The sequence below is a fragment of the Oenanthe melanoleuca genome, chromosome 3, assembly GCF_029582105.1.
Source record: "Oenanthe melanoleuca isolate GR-GAL-2019-014 chromosome 3, OMel1.0, whole genome shotgun sequence".
NCBI lineage: Eukaryota > Metazoa > Chordata > Aves > Passeriformes > Muscicapidae > Oenanthe > Oenanthe melanoleuca.
Genome location: NC_079336.1, coordinates 79334333 through 79355429, shown reverse-complemented (window position 1 = coordinate 79355429; position 21097 = coordinate 79334333). Strand labels below are relative to the sequence as shown.

General features: G+C 60.7%; 1 protein-coding gene across 1 annotated transcript; it reads right to left on the bottom strand.

The window, feature by feature from the left end:
- Positions 1 to 1120: 1120 nt before the first annotated feature.
- On the bottom strand, positions 1121 to 20460 carry LOC130251199 (spectrin beta chain, non-erythrocytic 2-like). The gene is made up of 32 exons (XM_056487659.1): positions 19773 to 20460; positions 16580 to 16687; positions 15019 to 15174; positions 14230 to 14361; positions 13914 to 14105; positions 13749 to 13832; positions 13515 to 13633; positions 13251 to 13365; positions 12900 to 12986; positions 12535 to 12650; positions 12269 to 12413; positions 11947 to 12053; positions 11748 to 11826; positions 11464 to 11586; positions 11260 to 11391; positions 10785 to 11041; positions 10544 to 10667; positions 10187 to 10381; positions 9751 to 9906; positions 9072 to 9292; positions 8580 to 8757; positions 8136 to 8282; positions 7524 to 7922; positions 4500 to 6002; positions 4011 to 4091; positions 3702 to 3788; positions 3484 to 3575; positions 3204 to 3289; positions 2559 to 2625; positions 2273 to 2436; positions 1864 to 1998; positions 1121 to 1657 (listed from the first exon to the last, which is right to left on the bottom strand). Exons 1-32 carry the CDS (start codon positions 20178 to 20180, stop codon positions 1425 to 1427), a joined length of 6228 nt encoding a protein of 2075 aa, XP_056343634.1. The 5' UTR covers positions 20181 to 20460; the 3' UTR covers positions 1121 to 1424.
- Positions 20461 to 21097: the final 637 nt, after the last annotated feature.

The window sequence follows — 21097 nt, the reverse complement described above, 5'->3', positions numbered from 1 at the left end:
GCTCAGGAATGAACTGGCACCAGCCCACCAGCTGCTCTCCCGGTATGTGCACACAGAGCTGGAATGCTGTGCCTTGGCCTCCTCGCTGGCCCGGACAGGCCTGGCCCCTGCCCAGAGCATCTCCCCTCCCAGCCTTACCATCCTGCTTGTCTTTTCCCATTAAGGAAGTGCAGGCAGCTGAGCTTTGGTGCCGGAGGAAAACAGGTGTCAGAGCCAAGAGTGATGGAGCCAAGTGGACGGTGGTAAGACACAGGGGAAGCTCAGACAGCAGCACCTTGAACGGGCATTCCCTCCACCCTTTGCTGGCAACGTGGAGGAAGTCCCTCTGCTGGTGACCCTGGTGTGCCCACCCCTCCATCCCAGTGCCTGTCTTCAGCCCCAGGAGCACTGCAGGAGGGAGATGGGGTGGCAGGAGCATTTCTGCTCTCCCAGCCCTTGCTGCAGAGCTGGGCTGCAGCCAGTACTTCTATTTTAAGCCCCACAATGTGTTTGAGGAGGCGAGTGGTGTGCACAGCTGAGCCTGACAGCCTGACAGGGAGAGGCCCTGCTACCCACATCCCTGGAAACTTCCCCTTCCTTCTCTAGGGCTAGTACAGGCTCAGGGTAGGTGGACCAGCTGCTTTTTCCCCTTCCCAGTACAGGCGGCAATTGGGGCAGTTGAAACTGGCGTGGTCTGGTGAAGTTACTGCAAAAATACCTGTGCTGCAGGAATGGGGGTCTAGCCACACACCCCTCCCCAGTCTGGTCACACAGCATTCACCTGCTGTGACCTAGGCTGGCAGCCATCCTGTGAGAGAGGAAGGCTGGGCAGGCTTGGCAGGCAGGAGTATTTACTCTGTAGGTAGTGACTTCCCCGCTAAGCTCCCAGGGCAGGGAAAAGGGGCCCAGATAGCCTGTGGGATTAACTGGGCTGAGTGCAGGCAGAGGAGAAGCATGGGACAAAGCATCCTTGTGAAAGGCACCAAACGGCTCAGGTTTCCCCCTAGGCAGGACTGAAGCTCACTGCAGAGCCCTCCTGATCTGAAGCTCCCCTGACTCCTTAGCAAGGACCACCTTGCAAAGAGCTCCTTTCCTCCTGTGCCAATGGGTGCTGCTGGACAAAAACGCTCCCACACTAAGCGCCTCTTTACCTTTTAATAAAAACCACCATCCAGCCTGCTCTGCTTGTGCTGTGTGTCATTAAGATGCCTGGGGAGGCAGCAGCACCCAGGGAGAGCACTGGGCAGGAGGGGTGCTCAGCTCCAGGCTGAGGCTGGGGGCTGCAGTGGCTGGGGCACAGGTGGCTGGAGCAGAGCCACTCGGCACAGCCTTTGCCCCTGGGGAGGCAGCGAGCCCTGAACTGGTGCTGGAGTAGAGACCATGCCAGAATGGCCCAAGAGGAGGACAAAAGGCAGGTTAGGGCATTTTCTCCCTTTGTCTTGGGCTCACTCTTTCTTCCCAAAGAACTTCTTGAAGACAGATTTGTTCTTGGTGCGAGGAGGGCTGGTGGTCTTGTCCCCTCGTGTGTCCCGGGCGCTCCCTGTCTGTGCCACAAAGGAGTGGCAGCGTGCCCGGGGCACGGACACCTGCTCCCCGATGTACAGCGTGACGGAGTAACTGCTCCCGGCCTCCACCGCCTCCCTGGGCACGGCCAGCGGCGTGATCTTCTGGTAGGTGGCTGCAAGAAAGCAGGCAGTGAAGGGGCAGGGCGCCAGCAGGCCTGGCAGCCCTCTAGGGCCCTCCCCAAATGGGGGCTGCAGCCAAGGGCAGAGATATGTAGGACCAGGTGCGTGCTGCAGCAGCATCGCATCTGGCCTCGGCTGTCGGTGGGGACAGAGGAAGTGGTGCCACCTCCTGGCGGTGACAGCAACACCAGGACTGTACCTGAGGTGAAGGAGTAGGACCTCCTCCTATTGGCTACCAGCCCATAGTCGTCTTCTGGGCAGATGTTGTCCCACAGCCCAGGGGATGCCCTGGGTGACCACTGCTGCTCCTTGTGCCCAGTCCCCTGAGCATTCTCTGAAGAAGAATGGAGACATGTCACAACGCAAGGCCATCACAGGACACCCCTGTGCCAGCCCCAAAGAGAAGAGGGCAATGTATGACTATCTCAGTATCCCAGGAAGTGAAGTAAATGTTCCTTTCCCCAAGCCCTGGGACTCCTAGCCCAGATACGACCAAGTTCAAGACTGACTGACAGCCTTCAGCCTTCCCCAGCTGTCTCCCACGTACCTCTCTGGGCTGGGGAGAGAAGCTAGGGAACAGTGGCAACCCAGCCAGAGAGGAAAGTCACCTGCTGCTGCCACAGTCCCATCGACTGGGCCATCCTGGCTGCCCAGAGGCCGCTGCAGTAGCGTGCTTGGGCAGGGTAACACCACAACCTCCTGGCTCTGAGTGGTCGTGACCTGATGATGTCCCTGGAGGTGGGAGCTCCCAGGGCTGGAGACCTTGCTGAAACTGAAAGTAGCAGAGATTTAGCAAACCAGACTGGCCCACCAGCATCCAGCTGGAGCAGCACTCACTGGCAAATGTGGGAGAGAGAATAGCAAGGCCCAGCTGGCCAGCTCCTGGCTACTCACCTGCCAGTACCAGCGGTGCCCTCGACACGCCGCGCTGCCGCCTGAAAGTAATCCACTTCGGGGAAACCTGGAGGCACAGCAAACATCCTGCTGCATGCTGGCAGCATGCTGGATGCACAGGACTGTCACACTGAGCCAGTCCCTGACCCAAGAGCCCATGCTGCATGGCTGGCTCCTCCAGCCTCTGCTGTAGTGCCTGTTCTTGTCCGGACAACCAGCCTAGGATTTCATAGCAAGGCTTGAACTCCTCAGGTATGGGTACAGCAACAGGAAGACCTCAGTATTACAAGTCTCCTTGCCTCAAGGGCAAGCAAGGCATTTCCAAGCCCAGAGGATATGGAAGAAGACCAAGGCACAATTATAATTTTCCTGACATGGGCTTTTTGCTGCCGAGGCACCACTGACGTCAGTTGTGCTATTCCTGATTTATAGCTGTGTATGTGGTGTGAAAACAAAGCCTCCAAATCCTGCCTGGCAGAGAAATGCTGTTCCCAAGGCAAGCTAGGAGGATGCATAAATCAGAGTAAAATGTTGTGCTGCTGCTTCTTTTCTGACCCCCCATGTATCAAAGGGCTCAGCAGGGGCTGAAAAAACATGGTAACCGCATAGAGCTGGGCCCCTACTCTGCCTGCAAGGGCTGCTCACCTGAGTTTTGCTGCAGCTTTGAGACCCATTCGTTCATGAGGGCCTGAGTGGGGGCCCTCAGGAGGTATTCAGAGCCATCCTGCAGCCTGCAGGGAGAGGGGGAGAAGAATGATGTAGGGTGCAGACACAACAGACCAGGAAAGAGAAGCAGGTGAGAAAGAAGGAAGGAAATCCTCATTTAAGCACTGAGCTGGTCCTGCCTGGTGGTGTTGGTATGTGTCTACCCCAGCAGGCACACACAAGGGAGGGCTGTGGTTACTGCCCTGGACTGGGGACTCACTGAAGCCTGAAGCAGTTGGTCTTCTTGGTGTACTCAGCATCTGGGGTGCAGACTGCCCCGGAGAGGTTCAAGGGAAGGGCAACCACGGAGCTCTGCAGCACAAGGGAGAGCAAGAGCAACAGTGGGGTTGGATGGCTCTGCCTTCCCTGGCCATGGGGCCCAGAGCCACCACCCTGCTGCCAGCCCCCTCCCACGTCCCCCCAGTCTCCCCAGCGCACCTTGAGGCTGTCCCTGCGGTCCTGGTAGAAGCACAGTGTCTGCCTCATCAGCACGGCGTGGAAGAGGCCCCAGGCCCGGCAGCTGGCCTGGGGGACACAAGCAGGGGACAGCTGTGATGCCAACAGCTTTGGGAGATGACAGATGGTCTCATGCTGCTCAAAATGCAGCCCAGCCCCTCTGAGGCTCTGCCCTTCCAGAATGGCCAGCAGCACTGCTGTGGTAGTTCCAGGAACATCCCTGGCTTCCCTCCATCCCCTGCCACATCCCAGCACCTCTGTCCCAAAGGAGCCCCACAGCCATGTCGGTACCTTTCTCCCTCCTGTCTGCAATACGTGCTTCCTTTCCAGCGTCCCCTCCATCATCTGAAACTCCATTTTACCAGGAAGGACCTGCAAGGGCACAGATGGTGAGCAAGAACTTCTCTGGGGTTGGTGGTACAAGCTCAGCCTCCATGAACGTGAGGTCTGTATGTCCCATCCATGGTGAGCAATGCCAAAGTGGGAGTGGGATGACAATGAAGAAAAACCTTCTCACCTGGGTAGGAGCTGGGTTTTTGTCAGCTTTAGGGGTGAAGTGCCACCTTGCTGAGGCTACGGGTTGGTGGGGGGTGTGTGTGCTGCAGGGACCCCAAATACCACACCTAGCCTTTCCCCACCAGCTGAAGAAAAGGGGCCACTGGAGTCAGGGAATCTCCAAATACAGGTTGTTTGCTGGAGTGGGTAACCCAGCTGCTGCCTTGGGTGTTCCCCAGCACCCTACCAGACCCTGAGGGAGAGTCCCTGGCCTGTGGATCTCACCTTGCTGCTCTCTCTCTCCTCTTGTCCGTGCCTCCGCTGATCCCAGGCGCTGGAGGCATCCACGGGGGCTGCAGACACCAGCTCCTCCACGTGGGAGGAAACCCTGAGCCCATCGGGGCTGCCACTGTCACTGTGCACCACCCCAGGGCTCTTCTCTCCTGATGGGCTGTGGAGCAGCTTGGCAGTGGTGGGAAGGCTGAATTTGGCCACTAGCACGTTGTTGGCTGATGAGAGGATGAGGGGACCGCCAGCAGAGGCGCTGGGGCTGGGCAAGCTGCCTGCCCTGCTGCCGGTCCCGTGGCTGGCACAGCTGCCTCCTGGTGGGCTCTGTGCCCGTCGCGCCTGCACCCCATCCCAGATGGCCTGCAGTTCCTCCTCCTCCTCCTCAAACTGCCTGTGGGCAGGGTGGCAAACTTCCCTAGTGCCCAGAGCAGGGCTCTGGGGCTGTGCAGACCCCAGTGCCCACTCAAAGACAGAGAGCTGTGTGGGGACAGCAGGGGAAGCTGGGGACGCTCTGGGCTGGCTGCTGCTGGCTGGCTGCTGTGCACAGGCGGGGCTGGGGCTGGCTCCAGCCCTGCCTGGGATGCTGGCAGGGGATGATCCGAGCTCTAGCCAAGCGGCTCTGTGATGCCTGGCCCTGCCAGTGGCAGTGGGGCTGTCATCCTGGCCAGAGCGGGTGGCCAGCTCATCCCCCACAGCGACACGGGACAGCTGGCTCGGCCTCAAGTCCAGAAGGTCTCTGCTGTTGCTGCTGGGGTGCTGCAGGTTCCGGTGCTCCTTCCCAGCACAGTGTGCCCTTCGCTGGCTGTAGCTGGGCTTGAAGCTCACCTCCTCAAGCCACGTTTCTTGCTCACTCTTGGGGGACACGCCCAGCCTCTTGCTGGGCCTCTGGGGACTGTGCCCGTCTTCCTGCCATCCAACTCCATGCGTGCCTGTGGGCTTCCAAGGCCTCACCCCTCGATCCTGCCTCTGCTCCCGCCCCTCTGCCTCCTGCTGCCGTGCCGCAGCCCCTCGGCGGCACCCCAGCGCCACGGCATCCCGTGGCAGCTCCAGGCTGAGCACAGAGCCCAGGGAAACACGGGGGCACGTGATTTTGGGGCTGGGGATGCGGGGGCTCTGAGGGGCCGCCCCGCACTCGGCGTCGATGTCCTGCACCAGCGGGTTCCTGACGTAGAGGAGCAGCTCCCCGAGCTGGGGCCCAGCAGCAGCCGCCGCCGGCCCCCCCTTCCTCCAGCCGCACTTCTGGGGCCACGTGTGGCTGGGGCCGTGGCCCTGCTCGGGCGCGGGCCGCAGGGAGCTGTCGCCCATGATGCCGCGCAGGGTGAGCAGCCGCGCCTGCTCCGCCCTGGCCTGCTCCCGCCGCTGCAGGCTGGGGAACAGACAGCCAGCGCCGGCCTTGGGCAGCGTGTGGGACACCGCCGGCCCGCCGCTGTGTGCCGCGGGGCGCCGCGCAACAGCCGGCGGCCGCTTCGCAGAGCAGCTCTTCCTGGCCTCCACCTGCACCTGGGGAAACAGGAGAGAGGAGTGATCCCCAGGGCACCCTGTGCCAACTGCTCCTTTCCATGCTGCACCTGGGAAAGCAGGGAGCTGCCAGGGCAGGCAGACATGCTCACAGTACATGCAGTGCTGGGAATGACAGAGCTTCATCTCAGTCTCCTGAGGGCTGCTCCCACACTGGTGCAGGCAGGGTAGAGGGAGACAAGGGAATCTGCCCACGATGGAGACCCCCGGGTGTGGTAAAGCTGGGGCTGACTCTGCCATGCAGCTTTTCCCTGGCACTGCTGACCTCCAGGCCATCACTTTTGGGTGGCTACTGAGACAGCAGTCACTGCTGTCCATGCCAGCCCTGCATGCTCCAGGCAGTAAAGCAATGGGCAGGGACTGAGTGCTGACCCTTCCTCTCCCACTCCTGCCAGACCCTCTCCCAGGCTTCCACAGCTGCAAGAGTCTGCAGGAGCTGGAGCAGTGTATCCCTGTGTCCATAGGCTGGATGGTGCCCATTACCAAAACCCTCCTAGCAGCCCAGCAGCCCCTCACCCTGCCTCAATGCCCTCCAGCCTCTCTGTTCTCCTGCCATCTCCCTTGGGCTACTGAGCCTGGCTGCCCTTAGGTCTGTGTGTGAGGAGCTCCTTTTGCACAAGCTGTGGAGCAACAAACAGATGCGAGCCCCAACAAATTCCCTGACTCCCAGCCTCAGGGTCACAAGCCAAGATACCTGGAGTGAGACCCCCACCCTACAAAATGTGCAACTCACACAGCCCCAACCACCCCTGTCCCCTTCAGCTGGCTACACTAGGAACTACTGCTGCCCGCTGGCAATGGAGCAGGCAGGCTCTCCCACTGGCCACCAGCTAGCCATACCTCCCATGGCCACCAAAACTACTTGAATGAGGGGCCAAACTGCAGCAAGCCCTGCCTGAGCCCCTTTCTCACATGTCCAGCAACCCACACTCCAGACCCCACAGCACCAGAAGGTTTTCTCTCTCCTAATGGACCACTGCCAGCAGGGGACAGCAGCATGGCCAGGAGGGTTGGTGGCAGGCAGGTTCATGCCATGCAGCCACTCTGCCCAGCATGCACAGCCTTCCCCAGGACGTTACCTCTTCAACCAGCTGGTGAGGTGCCTTTCTTTTTCGCTTTAAGCTACCCCAAGTGTTTCCTAAAAGCCCCTGGCAACGCTTCCAAAAGGTTTTACAGCCTGAGTGTTTAGTGGCAGGGAGCTGAGCAAAGGGAGAGAAAGAGACACACAGAGAGGACAGCGTGGGCAAGGAGCTGCAGCAGGAGAGCACAGGCAAAGTGGGTGGCACAAGCCGGCCTCAGCCCTAAGGCATAACACAGCATCAGCATGGCCAAAGGCCCCTCTCCTGAGACTCACACAGCCGCAGCTGCACACTAAGAAACGGCCTGGAGGGGTCTCAGCTTGGGGGTTACCCTGCAGCCTCCCAGCCTGCATGGGGCACAGCTCGAGAGCTCCCTGGCTGCTTGCCCATGGCTCTGCCGAAGCTGCCCTCCCTCCCCCCGTACCGTGGGCAGTGCCTCCTCCCCTGGCCGCTCGCTGCTGGCCAGCAGCTGTGCCTTCTTCTTCTCGCCCTTCTTGCCGATGCTGAGGATGAGGCTGACCGTCTCCCCGAGACCACAGGGGCCCCGTGGTGGCAGCAGCAGCATGGAGGTCTCAGCAGGATCCCAGCTGGCAGCCTCCTTGGGGGGTTCCACATCACGGGGTGTTTTGCTGCTGGGCTGCCCCCAGCTCTGCTCCACTCCTGATGGGGCATCTGAGAGGGGTGATGTGGGTGGGGAGATGGCTGTTTTCTCTGGAAGCTTGGGCTCTAATCTTTGCACTGGCTCGAGGAGGGAGCAGGGCACGAACTTCACTGGGCTGTGGATGTTTTCCAGGTGGGATGGAGCATGTGAGGCACGCTGCTCCTAGGGAGCAAGGCAAGAGAGGGAATATGAAGGAAGGCTGCTGGAGCCAGGCATTCTCTCAGAACAGCCTTCCCTTTGCTCTGCCTCAACCCCAGAGACTCCCAGAGGTACACATCCCTCCCTTACTTCTGCACCACCCACTCCATCCTCTGGTACCCTCAGCCTCAAGGCTGGTCATTCTCCCTGACAGTCTCAGCATGGCTGGGTACTCACTTGACCAGTGGGGGATGTGCTTGAGAGGCTCTCCGTGTCCCTCCTGTCCTCCTGCCTGCTCCCCAGATCCTGCTGGTGCCTCTGTGCTCGCCAGCGCACCAGCACCCAGCCCAGCATGCTCTGCAGCTCCTCCAAGCGCTCCTTGATCTGAGGGGAGGAGAGATGCTGGGCAGCCTGCAAGGACTCCTGGCCCAGGGACACTGGCCCTACCAGGATATCTCACAACAGAGCAGTTAGGAGGTTTCTGGATACAGTCACAGTCACATCATTCAGATCTCAGGATCCACTTCTTCCTGCCCTGAGCAGCCCCAGGGATGTGTAGCTACCCCCATCCCACTTACTGGGGCTCTGCATCCACACTTTGCTCTTTCTTTCATGGTCTGTCCCTAGAGGACTTCAGGCAGAGCTGAGAATTTCCCCCGACCCTATTTCCCGTGTCCTTACTGTTGCACTCAGGTAGTGCTCCTCAGACACCAGCTGCTGCCCTGCTGCTGCTAGTGCCTCAAACTCCTTGAGTTTCTCTTCGATTCTCCTCTCCAGTTCCTCACAGGAAGTCTCCGGGAGACTGGAGCTGCTTGGGCTTTCAGAGAAGATCCGAGCCCGTGTGTCCTCTGTCCAGGAGCTGTGAGCATGTGAAAGACAGGTTGAGGAATGACCCAACCCTTCTTCAGCCCTGCAGGCCCCAGGGAAGCCATTCCCATGCTCAGGGATAGCAGGAAGCAGCTCGGTGGGGTTGTGGCAAGGCTGTTGGGGCAGGACAAGATGCTGCAGGGCTGCCTCACAGCAGACAGCTGTGGTGCAACCCTGGATTCCAGGCTCCCCACGGGCACGCCTGGCTGCAGCTCCAGCACTGCCCACACAATTGCCAATGCCATGCTCTCACCAGCTGCCCCTCCACCACCACAGAAGCAACCCCAGGTGCTCACTGCCACTTACATCATGGCTAAATAATCCCTGAAGAAGCGCCGGAGCTGGCTGGCCTGCTGCACGCGCAGCCGGGTCTCCTGCAGCAGCTCTCGCAGCCCTGCCCAGGCCCGCAGAGTCTCCTGCAGCTCCCGGCTGACGGGGCACTGCCCAGCGGGGCACAGCTCTTGCAAGCGGGCAGCTGCCCTCTCCAGCTCCTCCAGCTGCCCTTGCAGGCTCTGTGACACTGCATGCTGAAGATCACAAGGCAGGAAAGGTTTGAGATGCATCCAACCCCTCTGAACCTAGGCTGGACTCTCCTGCATCCTGGGATGCAGGGACAGGGGATGGATGCTGGTAGATCTGCAGAGGGCAGAGCTAGCCTCTGTGTGGGGAGCACAGGAATGGCACAGGACTGCCTGGCTTCCCTGCCCTTTGTGCATGAGTTGCTTCCCCACCAGTGGGAAGACGAGGGAGATGCTGGCAGCTGGGTGTTGGCACATGGGAGCTGATGCAAGCTCTGTCCCTTGCCTGGCCCATGCTATCAGAGGGGAGCAGAGCAGGCAGGTCCCAGCTCCACTGGAAAATTCCAGCCTGCCCTGCCACACCGTGCCAAGGCTTACAACACCTGGGCCCCCGGAGGGGGGCCAGTGCCTCACTGGGACAGCTCAGCCAGGCGGGACACCTCCCTGGCAGTGCTCCCCTGACTCACCTCCATCTCCTGCTGGCGGCTCAGCAAGCCCTGCAGCCCTTGCAGGTCCTTCTCACTCTTCACTGTGGTGAAGCTGTTCTCTGCTAGGGCAATGTCTTGAGACAGTGCCTTGGCTCTGCTCTGCAAGGCCTTCAGCTGTGGGGATACCTTCACTACCTGGATGGGCAGGAGGGGACACAGGGAGATTAGCCCTGGGGTGGAAGCCCCTGTGCTACCACCTGCCACACAGCCCCCGCCCACCCCACCCTGCCACGCAGCTGCAAAAGGGCAGGTGCCAGCCATGGCAGAGACAAGGATAGCAGCCTCGCAGGGAGGGATCCCTATGAATCCCAATGCCCTTATATGTGACTGAGGACAGCTGAAGCACGTGCCCTGTCCCAGTTAGCCGGCATGTCCAGCTGCAGATGAACCACCCCGTTGCATCCCCACTCCCTACCAGACGCTCCAGGTTCTCCGTCTCTGCTGCCACCTCCATGACCCGCTCCCGCTCTTTTGCCACTTCATTCAGCATCTCCACGGCCTCCTGCAGCTCTCCCAAGGGGCGGCTCATGTCCTCACTGCTTGGAGACTTCTCAGCCTGGGCTGAGAGCGGGGGAAAACACCCCTGCGAGCCGCATCGCCCACTCCCTGGCTGAAGCCAGCAGAAACACCAGATGTAAGAGGTGGGCAGTGCCACCCCAGGCAGCTGGGCTGGAGGAGAGCACCCAGTAGGGTCCCCTTGCAAACCACAGATCAACCCTGGGTCACTCCAAGGGTTGTGTGATCCCAAGGGAAGCCTGGCCCCGCTGCTCACCGCTGCAGATCCCTGCTGGCTCCGTGCCTCCTCCTCTTGCAGGTCCTGCAGGAACTCAGACAGCACCAGGGAGTCCCGCAGATCTGCTGCCCGGTGCCGCAGGGCTGCCTGCACGTGTGCCAACCTGTGGGGAGAGGTGCTCATCAGAGGTGCTGGCAGCTTCTGCACCTCCTCAGGGACAACATCCTCTTCCCCACCCAACCTGGGGACCAGAGAAGAGGCACCTTCCTCCAGGACTCACTTCTCCTCCACCATCTCCACTTTCCTCTGCATCTTCCTTGTCCCCTCGTGCTCAGTGGGCGACTCGCCCGCTGCTTCTTCCCGCAGTGCCTGCAGCTTGAGGCCACACAGCAGGAGCTGCTTCTCCAGCTGGCTCATTTCCTCCAGGTCCTGGCGCAGCTCCTCTGGGCTCCTCATGGCAGCTGGTTCCAAGAGCGACCCAGCCACGTCCTGCAGCCAGCGCTCAGCCTGGTCCAGCTCCCCCACCAGCCTCAGTGCCTTGAGGGAGAGCAAGGAACCCATCAGCCTGGCTCTGAGCCACCCAGAGGAGCAGCAGCCATGCAGGCATCCCACTGGAGGTGCCTGGGGCACAGGCAGCACAGTGGGAGAAGTGTGCCATCTGCAAAGGCAGCCAGAGACATGGGTGGCACTGATCCCCAGCAAGCTGCTACAACTGGAGCAAGCCCTGTGCCCACCCTAGCCCAGACTCCACATACCTTATCAATTTCTTGCAGCACTATGCCATTCTCTTGGTGCTTTCTCTGCAGGTCCTCCCACAACTCCCCCAGCTCCCGCAGCATGGCCTCCACCTGAGGGCTCCCGGGAGGCCTCCCTCCTGCTGGCCCCTCCTGGAGGCAGGGAGAGCAGTTAGGATGGGCCCCACCTCGTGTCCCCCCCACCTCACATCCAAGCAGGCTCACCAGGAGCACAGCTCTGGCGCTGGAGCTGGGGGACAGGGGCTCTTGCTGCATCCGTGCTGCCTCCAAGCTTGCCACTGGACATGGGGGGACTCCCACACTGTCCTTGTATGGGGACAAAGTCCGCTGAGGAGCAGGAGACATGCTGGGTTAGTGCCCAGACCAGGTGTGTGTGCACAAACATGCATGCCCATAAGCAGCAGGAGGGGGTCAGGGAAGTGAGTCCCTCCCCAGCTGTCTCCTCTTGGATGGGCAGGGAGCAAAGGGGACTCTTGGAGAGACATTACCGCATTCACCGCCTGGCAGACGTCCTGCACTTGGGTCTCCGGCTGCTGCATCCCCCACTCAGCCTCTGCCTCTCTCCTCCTCCAGCACAGAGAGGGGAGGAACAGTCAGGACTGCAAGGTTCCCCCTTGCACCTGGGAACCCCATCCCTGTCCCCTCTGACTCTGTCCCGCTCCCACAGCCACCTCCACAAGCTGGTACCTTTTGTTGTCCCCTCCATGAGGGGCCTGTCCCACTGCTGGGGAGCAAGTGTTGCTCTCCTCTCCTTTCTTGTGCTCTGCCTTCTTCTCTAGCACATCTTTTGGTACCTGCAGCACAAAGGCTCCCATTCCTCCTTGGCCAGCACAAAGCATACACCTGCTTTGCCCTGGCATTTATCACTTATCACCTTCCATAACAGGTAGGACCAGATCCAGGAGTGTTCAGCTTGGATTCTGCCCAACACCTGAACCCCTTTCCCATAGGCTCCCTTGTCTTCTCAAAGCAGAGAAGCTGAAGATGCCTGGAGGAAGAGAGTGCTTACCATGCTGCCGACTCCTCTTGTCCACTTGGCTGCTGCTTCCTTGCCCACAGCCCCACGACTGCTATCATCTCCTCGAGGCTCAACATTTGGAACTGCAGCTTTGCCCCCTGGGGAACTGCTTGCCCGTGCAGGAGCCTTCCCTGTCCTGGGAAAGGAAGGCAAGGGAAGCCCAGGGGAGCAGAGGGTGAAGAGAGACCTTGAGTGGAGCTGGTGCCCCTCTGGCTCCAGCACTGGGAGATCAGGGCTCCTGCCCAGCTATGCTCTACCTCAGTGCCTGCTGGAGCTGTGCCCAACTCTCCTTTACGTCTCGGTGCTTTGAGGTGACTCGGGCTGCCAGGCTGGGCTGCAGGTTTAGGAGCTGGGACACTGTCACATCCAGCATCTGGAGAAGAGAGAGCAGCTGGGAAGTGATGGAGACAGGGTTCCTGAGGGATGAACCACCACGGCCATGGGGAGGGTGTGATAACAACCAGTCCTCTGGGGGCAGAAGAGGCAGTGAGTGCCTATCCTGGTCCTTGGCTGCTCCCAGGGAGACTTCCCCATCCATCACACAGCCTCAGCCACCCACACATTCCCCCTCTGTCAGGATGCTGCCCAGGGCCCAGAGGACGAGGCAGAGTCTTGCACTCACCATCACCTGGCTGGCTATGTCCCTGACATCCCGATCCTGGCATGGCTCGCCCTCCCCTGGCTTCCCTGTACTGCAAATGCTGCTCTGCTGTAAGAAAAGGCCAAAGGTCAGCAGTGGGAGGAGGATGGGGCCCTGCTCCCAGCTCCAGCAGAAAGAAACAGTGCAAAGCTACACTTGCCAACCTGGCTCCCTTTCTCCATCCCCCTGTTCTCTCCCCAAACCCTGGCTGAGAGTGCTGGGACCACAGGAGCCTCCACGCAGGGGACAAGAGCAAGGTGCTGCCCACCAAGTGTCATTCAGGCCATGCAACTGCCCCACATACCAGGGTGAACCTGGCTCCAGTGCAGATACCTTTGTATGGATGGCCCCGAGCAGGATATCTGCTTGCTGGAGGAAGGAGGCCACCTCCAGGGCCAGCTGCAGAGCCTCGTGGTGCTCCTTCAGGGTCCCCTGCAGCCGCAGCCACCTGAGCGGGTGGGAGGGGAAAGGTGAATGGTAGACTGTGCCTGTGTGGGGAGCTGTGCAGAGCCAGGCCAGCAAGTCTGGGGGGCTCTGCTTCCCAGTCTGTCAGCTCCTGGTGCCTGGCTCAGCCCTGCTCACGTGTCCTCCACTCACATTTTGTTGAGGTGCTTGCGCCGGGCTGAGATGTTTCTGCTCTCACTTTTGCCTTGTTTCTCCAGCTTCTGGGCCAGGCTGTTCAGTTCCTTGTGCAGATTCTGGAACTGCTGCTCCTCCTGGCCCAAGCAGAGAGGGAAGACATCAGCATCCCTCCTCAGGGACCTGTACCATGCCCCAGCTTCAAGATTTTGGGGTCCCTGACAGGCTGGCAGCCCCCCAGCAGCCTCTCACCTGCTTCAAGTCAAGGATGCGGCGGGTGAGCTGGATCTTGTCCGGGCTTTCCTGCAGGAGGGCTGCCAGGGAGGGCTTCTCCTCCTGGACCAGTCAAAGGTGTGAGAAACTGGGGGGAAAGTCAGACTGTCCCTTTCCCCACCCCATGCTTCCCATCCCCCAAACCTTGTGCTTGATCCAGGCCTCCAGGCGCTCAGCTTTCCTGTTAAAGTCCTGCAGGCTCCGCAGCCCGCCCAGGGCTTTGCTCTGGCTGGCAGCCGTCTGCTTCAGGAGCTGCCACTGGTCCTGCAGGGCCAGCAGCTGCCTCCGCACGGCCTCAGCACTGGGGCTCACCCTCCACATCAGCTGCTCGCCCATCTGTGGGGCCAAGGGACCCACTCAGCATCAGGGCTTCCCAGGGACCCTCTGCTGCAGAGAGCCCAGGGACATGGGTGCTGTGGGTTACGGGAGCCATGCCATGCCATGCCCTGCCTGGCCTCACCTGATTGAGCTTTATCAGCGTGTTCTCAAAGTCCTTCATGTCCCTCTGCAAGGTCTGAGCCACCTCCTCCCAGTCCTGGAGGTCACAGCCATCCTTCAGGTCTCGCAGCTTGCCCCGAACCCAACTCTCTGCCTGCACCATACAGAGAGCCACATGGCTGGGGGCCTCCACCAGAGCCTCACGGACACAGCTTTGGGGAGCCAAGCCCAAACCTTCCCAAAGCTGGGACAGGCACTGGAGGGCACCCTTTCAGCTGACAACCCTGGGGAATCAACAGGCCAGCACAGGCACTCAGGACAGCATCTGTGGTAATAGGGGAACGAAGTGTGCAGCACCTCACTTTTTTCCAGCATTTGCCTCAGCCCAGCAGGAGAAGCTGGGCTTGCCCAAGCAGGCCTGTCTGCACAAAGCATCTCTCCTGGCTGCAATCTGCTCCCCAGTGCAGACATCCATGTATTCTTCCCAGCGTGGCATGGAAGCAGCCCTCCCACCATCCCAGTTCCCATGCTGCTGGGGAGGGACAGGGTCTGTGAGGAGGAGGAGGAGAACAGGGACGGGAGGAGCATGCGCACATGGAGAGGAAGCAGGGCCCTGGTGTGGGCTGACCCCCTCTCCCTGGGGCTGACAGCCAGGCAGAGGCAGCCAAACATGATCTCATGCCACAACCATGACTTCGCTCGGGCTGGGAGTTCAACCCTCCCTGCAGCGCACCCCACCCCACCCCACAGCTCACATGAAAGGCTGCCGGTGGCCCTCCATCCATCCCACTTCCCATGCAGCCCACCTTACCTGCAGCATCTCCCGGTTGAACTGGGCTATCAGAGGACTCAGGTCAAGGAGAGGGGCTGCTCCCACACCACTTCTCCCACTGCATCTTGGTGCTGCAGCAGACTCCTTGCCCTTAGGGCTCTCTTTCTGGGATGATGACACCGGGGATCCTGCCAGCTGGGGGGAGCAGAGGTGGGGTGGGGTGTGTCAGTGTGCTTCCCCAGGGAGCCGTCCCCATCACCTCCCAGGAACAGTTCAGAAACCCAAATGAAGTAGGTCAGCATGCCTTATTCTTGATTTCACTCCTCCACTTACATGCTTGGGGTTCTCCTCCAGCACACTGAGGTACCACTTCCCTCTACCACGGCCACACTGGTGGCTTTTGCAATGCCAGCAGGGGGTTTGCTGGGCTGTCCCTCAAGTGGGTCACTCCCTAGGTCATTCCAGGCTGTTGGGATGGCACCCACCACCTGGACTGGTCCCAGCATCCACACTGGAGATGGATGCAGTGCTTGCTGCCCCTCCAGCCTGAGGCAGTGCATCCCTGTGAGGAGCATTCATGTCTGTAGCATTTATTTGGTGTCACGCAGGGGGATGCTGCCAGGGGATGGGATGGAGGGGCCATGGGGCAGGTTCCTGGTAAGCCCCACCACTACTTTGGTGGCACCCAAAGCCCCCATCCCCGGTGAGGGGTTGAGGGGGCAGGGAGCGCAGCATCTCCCTTGGGATTTGGCCTTGTGGGCAGTCGACGCTGACGAAACCCTCTGTCAGAGTTCCAGCTCTGCCAGGGGTGACAGCAAAGGTCAGCCAATGAAAGTGCTGGCCCTTCTCCAAACTCAGCCCTGGGCCCAGCTGCATGCAGCCCAGGGGACAGCACCATCACCCGGGCACTTACTTCCCACCCTTCGGCCCAGGGACGGGGATCTGACTGCATACTAACTGGTGGCAAACAGGAAACTGAGCATTTTCAGGAGAAGCCCAAAGGTGCAGGGCTTGCTGCCTCGTCTCAGCAGGCAGAAATTGCTCCTGGGGCCAGTCCTTCCTCCTTGAGAGGGCTGGGTGTGAGCTGCCCCACAGGGTCTTAGCTGAGCCCACCAGGGAGCAATTTTCCAGGAGCCTGTGGAGCAGTGGGGTTCGGGCAACTGTTTCAGGCTCTCTAAACACTCTGGCATGTGCTGCTCTGCTGACAGCATGGGACTCACTTTCCAATGCCTGTTCTACTTAACCACAAGAACTACAGAAATCCTCTGTATTTTTTTTTTTTGTTTTTTTTTTTTTTTTTTTTTGTTTTTTTGTTTTAAATAGCAACACAGATTCTCAGGCCCTCCTGCGACTCTGTGACCTTTAGTCACTTGGCTCAGCCAGGGCTGGAGGAGCCCATAATCTGCCTCCCTTGGAAGCAATAAAATCTCTGGGTGCTGCCTGGGGGGCTGATTCCTTGCCCATCCTGCCCAGCTTATTCCTACACTCACTGATAGAGGCAAGGCTCCATCCACACCTGGGCACACCAGGAAAGACCAGCCTCACTGCTCAGCTCCAAGCTGCATGTCATGGCCCTAATGTTGAGAGCAGAGGGACATACCGCATAGAAGGGAGAGCATCTGTCCACTGGAGAGCAGAAAACACTGGCCTGAACACTCCCAGGCTCCTGCTGCTTCTCCTCCACATCCACATCCTTCCTGAGGAAGACCTAGAGACAGGAAGGCACAGCTGTGAGCCTGGTAGTGCTTAACTGTCCCAGCAGCCAAGGGGACAGAGGAGCACTCACCCAGCTGCCTGTGCCTGGGCCAGAGGCAGCTGCTGGCCGTACCCAGACGCTGCTAGGCTGAGCTCTTGCCCATCCCCTCCTTATGGATCTAGGCCAGGCTCCTCTGAACAGCACCCACAGCTCCCACCACGTGTTCAGCAAGTGGCAAGAGCTCCTAAGCCTGCTTTGCTCAGTGCCTTCTCCATTTTTGCTCCCAGTACCCCCAACACCCTTTTCCCTCCTTGAATTGACTCCAAAGCCAGCAGAAACCCATTAAGTGATCAACACTGGTCCCTGGTCATCTGAGGATGTTCAGAGTGAGACTCCCCTTCCCTATTCCAGGACAGTAGGGCAAAGACATGAGGGCACAGGATGACATTAACTCCAACATCATGAACTTGAATCCTCTCAGCTGCTGATCCCTGATCTCAGCCTAGCTGGGAGATGAGTTAAAGGGGCAGCTGGTTTGCAGGGAAGGGCTTCCAAAGGACAGGGGTGAGGGTGGAAGCAGGAGAGGCAGGAGGAAGGAAGTCCAGGAACTGCAGCCAGGCAGAGAGGATGTCCAGGATGAATTCCACATTACCTTATCCTTGATGCAGCACAGCCCCAGGAGGAGAGGTGCGTGGGATTGTTTGGATCATGCCCAAGGGCATTAAGCCTCATTCTCTACAGATGGATCTTTTCTTGGGCTGTTGGATACAACAGGCTAATTTAGGGACCTCATTCCACTCCCTTCCTGGGGCCACCTTGCTGTCTCTGTAACAGCCATCCAAGCAGGCACAGGGCAACAGAAACAGGGTGGTGGACAATGTGTGCTGCCCTGACAACCCCTCCTCTGAGACCACTGCAAACGGGGTGTGGGATCAGCCAGAGCCAGCCTACTGCTGCTCAGGCCACTCCAAACTGAGGATGCTGTCCAAGGGAAATGGGCCTAGGCAAATCAGAACTCCCTCCCTGCACTGAACATGGCTTCCCACCATCTCTCCAGGACTGCAGGAGAGTCCTGACACGAATGGCAGCCCCCAGCATAGAGCTGCTGCCACCAAAAAGGCTCAGAGCTCTACAAATGGCCCAACAGCTCTAGAACGTGTAGGAGAACAGCACCACTGGACCTTTCCAAGGGCCTGCTAAGCTTGTCACGTGGCTGTAGAGGACAGACCTCTGCCACAAGCCACAGCATCCCATCCCAAGCAGGAAGAACAGTCTGGGTACAAGGCTGAATCACAGCCCAGCAGTCACAGTGAGAACTCAGCAGGACGGTATCAGAAGGGGAAGGCACCGCCTCGCCTGACCACGGGGCTGAGAGGTTCGGATGCATATTTAGGGAATGATAGGGAGCTAAATGTGAAGTGCCTGTGAGGCATAAGACCCTAAAAAGTTCTGTGCAGTAATGTCTCACGCTGGCCCCTACGGCTCAGCTGTGGGAGACGAGCCTGCAGGTGACACGGGAGCTTTATTTAAAGTCCCTGTCTCACGATCCGTCAGCCGCAGGAAAGCAGGGCTGCCAGCACAACGATGACTTCATCCTTCCCGCAGAGCTGCTCCACCGGGACTCCCCCCCCCCTCCTCGGTCCCTCTGGCTGGAGCTGGGTCCCCGATCCGGCAAAACAACTAACTCCCTCAGCAACCGAAGCCTGGGAGAAGGAGCTGCTCCTGCCCCAGCATCCATGAGGTGCAGTGCGAAACGCTCCTTAGCGGGACCCCAGGCTTGGTGACATGAGCAAAGCCACACGTGACACGAGTGCAGCAGCCTCAGCTGCCGCCTCTGCAAACACTTCTTTCCCCCTCTAAAAGCAAAATTAACACGGCGCATATGCTTGCCGCATTCCCACAGCATAGGCGCCAGTGACTTCCCACGAACAAGACGAGCGGGGCCAGACCCTCCGAGGCAACACTGTGCTCATCGCGGAGGAACCTCATTCCTACGGGGCAGGAGTGAAGGGCGAATCCAAGGGCTGCGGGGCAAGCTTGGGAAAGCTCTGTGTGGGAGATAGTATCCCTCCTCTCCCCCAGCTGCCATCCCACATATTCTCACCTGCCCCCCAGCTCCCTCTTTCCCTCCCAAAAGCTCCATCTTGCTGCCTGCCCACCTCTTTCAGCCCCACACGCTCATGCTGGACAGGGAGGAGGGGCGGATCCTGGCAGCCCCCCGAGAGTTCAACACCACCGTGCCCAGCACGTATCCCTTCTGTAAAAAAGGGGAGCTCCCATGCCGCTGCCCTTTGGGCTGCGCAGGCTCCGGCCGCCCAGCGAGGAGCTGCTTGCGTGCCGGAGGAAGCGGCACCTCTTGCGAGGCTGTGCCTGGCCTTTATTGGCAATGAAGATGAGGGTTTTGGCAGTGGGCTGCGCGGCTCTCCCTAGCACTATCCTGCCGGGAAACCAGCTGTTGCAGGTCAGGGTTAAATCCCAAGGAGTTCCTGCCCGCTCTTGCCAGAAACTGCGACGTCTCCGAGATGCCATCTCATCCACACAGGGGGTCTCCCGGGCTCTGGCACTGTTGAATTCGTACCTCTGAGCCTGCTAGAGCTCAGACTTGGAGGGCGGGGTGCCGAGAGCCCTGGGTCCCGATCCTAGCCTTGTCCCAGCTTTGCCTAGCTGTGTGGCCTTTCATGAGTCACTTCCCTTCTCCCAGCCTCCGTTTCCCCTCTGGTAAACGAGAGAGTGAGTTCCCAGCTCCCCGCACTCAACTGCATCAGCACAGGCATCTCAAAAGCTGAGCCCTCCATAGCCAGGCTCTGGGGCAGGGCTTTTCTGTCTCATCTCAGCCCCGGGGAAAGCTCATCTCCGCTAATCCGCCAAGACTTCCTGCCCTCCAGCCTGATGGGACAGAGAAGTGCGTGAGGGGCACATGGGAGGAAAAACAACTACCCCAGGAGCCCTGCAACCACTGCTACCTGGACGGCACGGGGATAAGGCAACAGGGATGGGCGCAGTCTCCCCAGGACCTATCCATCCCTTGGCAGCGAGGAATGGGGGAACGCAGGGAAGACTGGGCGAGAGCAGGGCACAGGGTACCGGGAGCGCTTACCTTGAACTGAGCTTTCCCTGTCCTGCTGTTGTTGTTGTTGTGGTTCCTCTCACCGCCGGCGCGGGCAGGGTCCCCGGGTCCCCCCACCTCTCCCGTGCCAGCGTCCCCGTACCAGTTGGACAGCGTGATCTTCTTGATGGAGCGGGCTAGGGAGCTGCGGTTCAGCCGCTCCTCGTCGGTGCCGCCGTCGTCAGCGGGGCTGGGGCTGCGGGGGGCGGCCCGGGCGTGGGCCAGGTAGAGGGAGATGCGCTCGTTGATGCTGCGGCGGAGGCCGCGGTGACTGTCCAGCGCGGAGGCGAGCGCGATGCCGGGGCAGGCGTCTCCGGAGAAGTCCGCGGCACACTTGGGCAGCGAGAGCCTGGTGCTGATGGTGAAGGGCTGCACCTTCCTGGCCGTGCTGCCCGACATCCTCGCCCTCCCCGCTGCCCGCTGCGGGCACTGGGGGTCCCGGCCCGGGCAGTGCGGGGCCGCCGCCGTCCGGGAGAGCGGGTGATGGAGATGGCCCGGGCAGCGCCGGCTCCGTGCCCGGGGCGGGCGAGGGCCCTCAGCGGCGGGGCGGCCCAGCGGCGGGGGGCAGCGGGGCGGGGGGCGGCCCAGCGACCATGGCCGGAGCGGCGAGGACGGGCAGCCGTCCGGCCTCGGCTGCCTGGGCGGGCCGTCCGCCCCCGCCGGGGCGCGTCCCCTCCCCTGCCCGGTCCCTCCTCCCGCGGCGGGCCGGGCGGGCGGGAGGAGCCGCCGCGCCCTGCCCGCTCCGTCCCGTCCCGTCCCTGCCCGTGCCGGCCGGCTTCAGTCGTCCGCCTTCTTGCGCAGGTTGAGGAGGCAGAGCAGGCAGGTGAGCAGGGCCTGGCGGCTCTCCCGGGAGCGCAGCCGGCGCCCCAGGCGGCGGAGCGGCGGCAGCAGGCGCCGGCGGGCCAGCGGCAGCAGGCGGGCGAGCAGGGCGCGCAGCAGCGGGGCGGCCAGCGGCGGGGCGGGCATGCTGCCCCCCGAGCCTGCGGGCGCGGCGGCACACCCCCGGCTGACCTGCGGGAGCCGGGGTGCTCGGCAGCTCCTCACGGCTTGGAAGTTGGGGGGTCCGCGCCCCCCTGAGAGCGGGGGCTGCTTGGGGCAGGCTCGAGGGAGAAGCACTGGAGGGGCTCCTTCCCGCTGCTCTCCTGGGTCGCTCTTACCCTCCTTGGGAGCCTTCCTGCTCCGGGACACCACTCAGCTCTTTCTCCCGGAGCAGCCTGGACTGCTCAGCTTCCCCAGCGTGAGCCTGCCACCAGCCCAAATGGCAGGAACAGCTCCAGAGCAAGGGAGCAACAAAAAGCCCCCAGCTGTTCATTTAA